Source organism: Arachis duranensis, chromosome 7 (genome assembly GCF_000817695.3).
Source record: "Arachis duranensis cultivar V14167 chromosome 7, aradu.V14167.gnm2.J7QH, whole genome shotgun sequence".
Lineage (NCBI taxonomy): Eukaryota > Viridiplantae > Streptophyta > Magnoliopsida > Fabales > Fabaceae > Arachis > Arachis duranensis.
The window spans coordinates 60,146,969-60,156,941 of NC_029778.3; the positions used below are offsets into that span (position 1 = coordinate 60,146,969).

At 28.5% G+C, this 9,973-nt stretch overlaps 1 protein-coding gene across 1 annotated transcript; it reads right to left on the reverse strand.

Annotated features, from left to right (window-relative positions):
- Positions 1–1,541: 1,541 nt before the first annotated feature.
- LOC107459193 (transcription factor bHLH96) lies at positions 1,542–4,582 on the reverse strand. Its single transcript, XM_016077409.3, has 3 exons — positions 3,756–4,582; positions 3,078–3,500; positions 1,542–2,077 (listed from the first exon to the last, which is right to left on the reverse strand). The coding sequence occupies exons 1-3, from the start codon at positions 4,215–4,217 to the stop codon at positions 1,964–1,966; spliced, it is 999 nt and encodes a 332-aa protein (XP_015932895.1). The 5' UTR covers positions 4,218–4,582; the 3' UTR covers positions 1,542–1,963.
- Positions 4,583–9,973: the final 5,391 nt, after the last annotated feature.

Consider the following 9,973-nt stretch of genomic DNA (forward strand, 5'->3'; position numbering starts at 1 on the left):
ACATATATTTTGATAATACTAATTTTAATATTATTTTTAGACCTTAATAAATAAATTATTTTTACATAAAATAATAAAAAAATTAAATTATTATAAAGTTATTTTGTTATTTGTATTTTAAAATTTTACCTTTTCAAATTGTAATTTTTTATGTAAATTTTTTTATTTAAATGAGTTTATCAAATTATTGTTGATTATATATTTAAAAATTTAATATTTTAAATTTTACTAAATAATATAGTAATTATTTTAAATTTTAAATCTTTTAAATTTTTTAAAATTATAATTTTTATTATTATTTAATTTATATAGTAAAACTCAATAATTGAAAAACTGGTTTATGGAATCACTTTTTGAATCTTAATATTCTAATATAATTTTTTAAATATTTCATTTAAAACAAAAGGAATTTTATTTTAATACGAAGCATATCTATTTATATAATGTACTAGTGCGGAGTAAATTATAATTTTAAAAGATTTAAAATATTAAATTTTAAAATAACTACTATAGATTTAAAATATTAAATTTTTAAATATATAATCAACAATAATTTGATAAACTCGTTTAAACAAAAAAAATTACAATTTGAAAATATAAAATTTTAAAATACAAATAGCAAAATAATTTTATAATAATTTAATTATTTTTATTATTTTATGTAAAGAGAATTTTGTTTATTAAGATCTATAAATAATATTAAAATTAGTACTATCAAAAAATATTTTAAATTTAATATTATGAAAAAGATAAAAAAATTATATAAGGACTAATTTGATTGATTTTTAAAATTTTAGGGATGACAATGACTTACGTATAGACTTTCAGGAACTATTTTGATTATAAATAACTCTTTTATATGTCAAGTGACACCTGACATGCTAGGTGTCACTGACCTGACATGTCAATCAATCATCTGGTGACACATGGTACTTAACGTGGCACGTCATGATCTAACTAATGAAAGAACCAATTTGACTTACGTTTTATCTTTCAAGGACTAATATGACTAAAAAAATTATTTGAGAATTAATTTAAAGAATGAGTGATCTTTCAAGAATGAATTTGACTATTAATCCTTAGTTAATTTTTACTTTTAATTTTAAAACTTTTTTACTTTTTAAAAATTTATAATTAATTTTTAATGTCTAAAATTAGCCAAAAATTAATCCAAAAATAATAAATTTTATTAGGGTATCATGTAACATCCTTCGTATCTAAATATACCTTCTTGTGTTTAATTTGGATCCGTTAATGCTTGCATGTAAAAATGACTAAAGAAATTAAACGGAGCAATATTACTCTCATAATGCAATAACATGATCTCTACATATCACTGATACTATGCCTCTTTTAAAGCGTAGACTATATATATACAATGCATATATAGAGTGGTCAATTTTAGTTATTAATAGGAGTTATCTAACATATGGGTCTCGTGAAAACCGGAAGAATAATAATTTATAGTGTTATACAACAATTATACACAAGCGCATTTAATAAAAGATGAAAACCACAAACATTCCAAGGAAACTAATTAATTAAATTAAATGATGATCATATTATCATAGAAAATAACGATTAATAATTCACAAGTTGGTAAATGATGATGATGATACACCCTAGCTACAAGTAGAATCTAAAATGGGCTCCAACAATACAACATGTATTACTTTGGTTGTTTCCTCCATCTCTCTTTGTTGGTGATAATTTCTTGCAACTGAGGAAAGAGATAAACATATAGGGAAAAAATAATAATAAAATAAAATAAACCTATAACTAAGCAAGCATCTTCCTTATGCTGAAAATAATGGAACACTTGTTAATGTTATTCCATCGAAACTGGTGAACGATCGAAACCGATGATGCCTGTACACATGGATATTATTAAAGTTATTTTGCACAATATTGTTTTATATTATATTAATTAGAAGATGCAACTCTTTTCTTTTCCTTTTTAAGCTTATAATTGATGATGATCAGCGTAGAGAGGAACTTCTTCATGGATTGTGCGTAAAAGTTCATTCACAGAAGCTGCGATTTCATCCACTGTATTCAGCTGACTCCCTTCCTCCACCTGTCCCAATAAATAAAGAAATAAATGAATATATGAGGATACAGGAATTGGTACCTTTTTATGCGAAATTTAAAGAAAAGAAAAACCTTGTAGTAATATATAAATAAATATAATACTAGAGCAATCATTTTTACTAATTATATATTCTTAAACTAACCTAAATTTTATGGACAAAATTTGTTGATAGCTAAAAAAAATTGACTGAAAATTTTTTTTTTCGAAAATCTGTTGATAATTTGAACTTTTTTAATAAAATTAATTTTGATGTATTATTAACATAAATAAATTTTATATTTTAATTATTTATGTATTAGAATTTTAACAAAAATAATTATTTTTTTTATTCAACATAAAATTATATGAATGTAATTAAATAAATTGTCCTACAATTTTCGATTTAATTATATTTTGCTGTTACAAATATTTTGATCTATTATATACAAATAAGTAATATGATCAACAACCTGCCAACAAATTATAACTCAAATAGTATATAGTCTTAAATCTACCTCAAAGTTTAACTAGACCGACCTTCTTACGTCATCTTGATTAACAAGAAAATAGCAATAATTTTACGTTATTATTGGTGCTTTGAATAATGTTATACAATTTGAACACTTAAAGCAACATTGGTATCTCATTTATTTCATATACTTTAATTTACCACATAGGCCACAATTTAGTAACAGTGTAATGTTTTCTCATCCTTTCACCTTTAGAAAATTGCTTTTGAACGTTTATTTATAATTGTTGATGAAGTTGTACTAGTACTTTTATTCAAAAAATAGACTCACATTCATTGATTTTTATATAAAAATAATAATTAAAAATTATTAAATATATTTAATTAAATTATTATTTAACAATGATGAACTATCAATTTTAAATTTACATAAAAAACAAAAATAAATACACCTAATTAAGTTTTCACCTATTAAAAAACATGGTTTCAATTTTATTTCTAGAAGATATTAGCAAAATGAAAGGGAAGCAACTATACCTTGACACTAACTGAGGTAAGGACCATATCATTAGCGGTTGTAACATTAAGGTGGAGAATGGTGAAACCCAGATTTTGTAGTCCAATAACCATCTTCACAAGCAAACCATGTTGCTTCTTTGACAATATCTTCATGTTAGCATGGCTATCTACCAACGACACTTCTATGTCGACCGCGGCCGTCGACGACCACGATGGCTTCTTCGTGGCCGCCTCGACGCACGGCGGGTACACCGTGTTGTCGTTGTTGCAATAACGAGTGGCGTGTGTTGAGTACTGAGGGAACATGAAGAACTCGGCAAAGGGTACAGTGTTGTTGTGGTGTTCTTGTTTTGTTTTCTTTTGGCCGTTCATGCACTGTACAAGCTGTTCTAGCTCCTTCACAAAGTTAATTGCGCCACCAATAATAGACGCTTGATCACCCTGTTTGTTACGGTTTTGTAATTAATAAGATCGTGGATCAGTTTATTTTCAAAATTAAAATTAAATTTGAATATTTCATGTCATGGTCATTTAGTTTGGGTTTCTAATTAACAAAGTTTTCAAATTAATTTTTACAATTCACATAATTTGATATTATTCCATTTTTTTTAAATCAAAGGCAGTAAGCAGTGGAGGATAAAAACGGAACAAAAAAGTGTGGAGATAAATTTTGGAGGGTGTAAAAGAGAAACTGACCCTTTGTACATAAGAGGGAGGCATCAAGGATCTAAGTACAGCCAGGTACTCATTCATCTGTTTCCTTCGGTTTCTCTCAACTGCAATGTGGGTCATCCTTTGGTTCTCAATCTCCTCCTTGTTCTTCACGCTTTTCGTACGTCTCCTCTTGCGTCGCCCCGTGGAAGCCGCCCCAGCAGCAATTGTGTTGCTACTCGTGGCGGCTTCTACCGGGGCAAGGGGGGAATTGTTAGCTCCAGGAACCGATGCTTGATCGTGATCAATGGTGGTGATGCAAGGCTCAGGGGAGGAATTCGAGTTGTAAGAATCCCATTGGTCCATGGAATCCGTGACATTATTACCGTAGAGTTCTTCATGGTTGCTCCAAGGTCCACCACTTGCAGCTATGGAGTACAAATAGTTATCCTTGTTACAAGTATAAGAAAGTGGATCTTGTGGGAAAACCACTGCTTCCAAAGCCATTGTATATAAACTATTCTTACTTCAATACTGATGGGAGTTGAACACGGAATTCAGGCTCAAATGAGATATACAGAGTTGAATTTCAAGTAATTGTTGAAAGGATGCCCCTCTTTGTTCCCCAAAATGGTGGATACTACGCACCCTTTTGGTTCTTGCAGATGATGAAAGCTTAAAAATAACAAGAGAGAAAGAAAGAAAAAAAAAAAAGAAAAGAGATGTAGAAAGTTGTAAAGGAAAGTATGGATGGTGAAGATGAAGATGATGAAGGTGAAGGATTTAAGTGGCAAAGAAGAAAGGAAGATGAATTTGGAGAAGGAAGGAAGGCGAAAATGGGAAAGGAGAAGTAATGTAGTCCTAGCTAACAGAGCAAACAAATCTTCTTCTATATTTTAAATTTTTAGAAAAGGTAATTTTATAATATGGTATTAGAATTTCTATAAATTAAAAATTTAGAATTTGATCACGCAAATATAAGAGATTTTTGTGTGAATAAATATATTAGATATATAACTATTAATTAATATACTTCCTCCTATTAATTTAAATTTAGAAAAAAAAAATGATTTTATGACAGTCTTTAATAAAGTACAAGTGACGTTAGTTCAATTCCTAATAAAATAAATGTAAAATATTTTTATTTTTAAAAATACATATGATATCAAATAAATTCATAAAGTGCCATGTATTTTTAAAAAAATAACTGTTCCGGGGCTTACCTAGAACCGGACGGTGGTTGGGCTTGTTTGTGAGGTCCAAGCGTTGGAGGAGTGTAGTCTTCGACTTGGTTTACGTCTGGTAGTCGCCTCCGAGTTGTGTATGTGAAAGAATGGAGGGTGGTACCTGCAAAGACACTCCGATGCCTAAGTCAGCATGGGGTTAAGCAGGTTTAGAGAGTATTGGGACTTAGAGATACCTGAGGAATGTCAGTATATTTATAGTGGTGAACCAATAACCACCATTGGAGTAGTGCCACTTTTTTAGGGTGTTAACCGTCCCTTTATCTTGGGGAGGTTAAGATATGGATACTGGAAGTGGTTAGAGAGATTTTAGGGGCAGTTACCCATCTAAATGAGTGTTTATCTGCCAACTAACCCTCGTTCCCGACTTCTTTAGAACAGGTCATGGTGAGTGCCGATTTCGTAAGACGAAGGTCGGTGCCGGGTGAGGCTCAATCCGTGGGATTATGCCTTTTGTTTGGACCTGGGCCTTTATTATTGGGCCAGGATATGAACAATAACTATTACAAATTTTTTAGAAAACTATGATGTGTTTGGTTTGCGTTTTTATTTTTAGTGTTTTATCTTTTTTAGATTTTGTAAAAGAAAAAATGAAAACAGTAAAAACAATAAAATTCTGCTTTTTGTTTTTATCTCCTAATTTTATTTTTTCTTTCACAAAATTTAAAAAACAAAAAATATTAAAAATAAAAATAAAAAATAACAATACAAAACAAAGACAGCTTAAAATATTTATCTCTTTTTAAGTGTGTGTTCCTTAGTTTTTTTAGTTTAGGAGATTTAGGAGAGCAAAAATAGGTTTTTAAAGGTTATACTTAAGTTTTTTAGTTTAGGAGATTTAGGAGAGCAAACATAGGTTTTTAAAAGTTATACTTTGTTTATGCGTTCTATTTTTAGAGGGTAAGATTTTTGGTGGTTTTATATACACTCTAAACTCTATCTCTGTTTTTAAATGTTTTCAAATTGACAGTTTTATAATAGAATTTAATTTTAATACTTGCATTCTGTTATATAATGTTACACTAGCATAAACAATTACTTTTTATCTTGACAGTATGAATAATTATTTAAAAAAGCAGATGCAATTGCATAATTATATAAAATATTTACGTTAACAATGTTCAAAATTAAATTCTTTATATTATTTTAATTTAATTTACCTTTTTATCTCTCTACTAACAAATTATTATATTATCATTATCTTTTTATCTCTAATATTCTAGTAAAAGAGAAAATTATAAAAATATATAATAAATCCTTTAAATCATTCTTCCTTATTCATTCTAAACTTAACAAAAAAAGTTTACAATTTTTAAGCTCTCTTTCACTTTTCTTTCTCCAAAATCTCATCTTTTAACTGGCGAAGCTAATCGACTAAACTAATTTCACATAATAAAGGTTTGGACGTATTTATTTGTTGAGGGGCTAAACTTATGTCAAAACCTATTTTGAGATGATGACTAAATTGTTAGGTTATGGGTAACATAATATACCGTATAAATTAATACCTAGCGATTTATCTATTTAACTATATATAAAATGTGAGTAGTTGAAATAATCATATAAATTTGTATCATTTTTCTTTTAGTTTATTGAAAAATTTGAAAATAAAATATTTGAGTTAATACACATAATCCGGATTACTCAACTCCAAACAAAATGCTACAGCTCTATGCACGTGAGGTTTCAATTTAAGACCAGTTTCCCTGATCGCGCAAACTCACCCGGCCACGGACAAACACAGGCAGATTCAGATTCGCTTCACAGTTCACGCGCTTCACACTGTGAAATTACACTCCTCTCCTTTATGATTTTCTAGATTACAAGAGAGAATGAGAGAGAAACCGTCATTGCCTGAGGCCCTAGTAATAGTATATGCTTACATTATTCCTGATATGAGTATGACACAAGATCTTAGCTACCAGATACAAAGGACGAATAAAGTTTATTTGTTTTTCTTTTTCTTTTTCTTTTTTCCTGTATATACCCTATATATATAATTTTACTCTTACAATACGTTAGAATTAACTAGCATATCTATATATATTTATTAGTATAATACTATAATTAATTATAGAATATTATATTTTTATTATTGATACATTATTCGTCACCAATAAATATCTTGTACCTTATATCATATTACTCACAATTCAAATACAAAATTTTTTTATATTCTTTGGTTTTATTAATATTATGGTATAAACTTATATGTTTTTCCGATTAAACAACTATTTTTCTTTTAAAAGAAAGTCTAAAAGTCAGTTTTTTAATTAAAATTTAGCAAGTATTTAACTAATAAAAAAAATAAATAATCTCATATTATTAAAAACACTAATAATAGCTAATTGATAGTTACGACTCTCTATCACTCCTTTTCTTTTAATTAAATATTCTTGTGTTATTTTTTCATGTTTTGGTCACCTTTTTGACGTTATTTTTCGCCACCAACCACACAATTGGCTCCGCCTTATTGTTCAGAGTCGAACGTACCAAACACTACCGCCAATCGCAGCTGGAAGTACTCCCATGGGCTGCCACAAGCCCGCTTCTTCTCTCGTTTTTCGTCAACCTTCCACATGCATTTCTAGCCATCTGATGTGATAAGTTCAACGACTATGATTATAACACAAAAAATCTGACTCGCACATCAAAACTGTGACCAGTGCGAATAACCAATACATTAAACCGCATGCTGATGATTTTATTCACTTGCTGACTCTGCTAACGTGTCTTCTTCTACTAATCTAAATTTGCCACATGTCGTCTTAGCTATTGATATGTCAGTTCTTTGTAGCTGTTAACGTGGTGCTTCGTGAGACCCTTTCTAAATTTTTTGGTAAGTTCTTTTTAATTTTTTCTTCGTTTTTTTTATGGCTCTATTTTGATTTTGTTGTTTTTCAATTCTATGGTATATTTATGGAGAAATCAAACTTTCAGCCCGCTCATGTCATTGCTAATGATTCCAACTGTAGTCATTAGGTTGAAACCATATGAGAAATTCTCAAAAAAGGTGTTTCCAATTCCAAAGATGATGTTGGCAAAGATTTGAAAAATTAAAAGAATGGGACAACAAAAATACTAAATTATCACTTGGTTTTATAACACTTTTACTCCAAATATCTATTTGTAATTTGGGTATTTTCAAAATGTTAAAAAAATATAGGACCACCTAGTCAAACGTTAAATTACTTTTGATCGCTCGCACTATTAATATTAACTGCTGAAAGAGTTTTATAACCTTAAACAAGATTGTAGACAAACTATTTATGGTTTTTTTGTCCAAATAAAAAAATACCTGAGATCAATTGACCTCTTCCAAACAAAGACTGACTTGACTGATGCAAGACTTATGATGATTATGGCAACATTTCGCATCTTATCCAATTCATCATGACACTTATTGATGACTATGAGTGGATACTCTATGAGAGCTCTTTACTTAATTTTAGAGATATTCTCCCTCCTCTTAAGTCTAAAGAATCATGACTAGGATACAATTGACTCGATTAAAATTTGAGATTGCCTTGATGGTTATCGATAAAAAGAAAAATTTTTTGTCGAAATTGTAACTGATCAAGTCATCTTCTCTCGGATTGTATCTTGGTCAAATGCCGTAGTTGCAAGCAAAAGGGTCACATTACCTTAAATTGTCCCAACCAATTCTATCGCTACTGCAAGTTTTCTGAGAATTTGATTGCTACTTGTCTCACTCGTCTATCATAAAAAAATCAGCTAAAATATATATCACATTTGTTTAAATTCTATCAAGTCTGTGCCTATAACTATTACTGCTATCGGTGACTCTACCACTTTAATTTCTATCAATATATCTTCAATCTCTACCTCTTTTGCTCTATCCACTTCTCTAAATAACTCAAAATAGTATTATTGTTTTTTACAACTTTTCCATTTTGAAACAATGTTATAAGGATTGCATTTAAATTTTATCTTTATAAGAAAATATAAAAACAAAAATGTTTTGTTTTCACTTTTGCAATACGAAACATATATAACAATTTTTGTTTCTAAAAAAATTTTATGTTTCTATAACTACATAAATTTTTATTTTTTTATTATTAAATATATAATCATTCACATATTATTATCTAATTAATAATTTATACGGGCGGATAAATCATTTTTATAACAACTATCTCATAGATATAATCTGATAAATATATGTAGAAAAGTGGTATATCATTTATGATCTTCTTTTCTTCCTATGAAAGCAGAATAAATAGAAATCTAAAATATTAAGTATATAATCAAAAATAAATCTCTTCATGATTCAATATAATCAACCGAATAACTTGATCTTATCCTCCACTTCATCAAACTCTTTATTTTAAGAACATATGATGGCCAAAAATAATAGTTTGTACATACATACACGAATCTTGGTGGGAAAAGAAAAAAGGTTGGTCGGCAAGGGGACAAAAGCATAAAGAAAACTACGTATCCATCCATATACACCAACTTAGTTGTCATAACACCAAAAACGGTTAGTTGTCACAATGGGACAAACACAATGCAAGAAACACTATATATTTCCTTCAGCATAGCAGGCTCACTCCACTCTTCACTGATCACACTCATTGATCACTCATTATTCAGCATGACAACCTGAAGGATAACTTGGTCTTTTCACTGTCCCCAATTCGATTAATAATTAATAATATTTACCTGGATTTAACTGAAAGCTTGTTGTGTATTCAAAGTTATAATATTAAATTGAGAAAAACGTAATTAATAATCCCTTTTAACTTCTGAAAATTATTATAGTTGAGATCTTGTTAATTAATTTTTCTTCCAAAATAGCCTTTCAATTGAAGAATAGAATAACAATTAATTGTGTTAATAATCTAGAAAATAAAAAACTTTTTTATTTGCAATATTTGATCAATAGTGTTAAATTATACGTTTTGAATACCAAAAATATTATTTATACACTAAAATTAACTACTAAAATTAACTATTATATATTATTTATATATAAAATATATGTATAATTTAACT

Coding starts and splice junctions, on each gene's coding strand:
- LOC107459193 (XM_016077409.3), bottom strand. CDS start 4,217: ATGGCTTTGGAAGCAGTGGTTTTCCCACAAGATCCACTTTCTTATACT. Junction 3,501..3,755: donor CTCCCTCTTATGTACAAAGG/GTCAGTTTCTCT, acceptor CGTAACAAACAG/GGTGATCAAGCGTCTATTAT. Junction 2,078..3,077: donor TTACCTCAGTTAGTGTCAAG/GTATAGTTGCTT, acceptor TTATTGGGACAG/GTGGAGGAAGGGAGTCAGCT.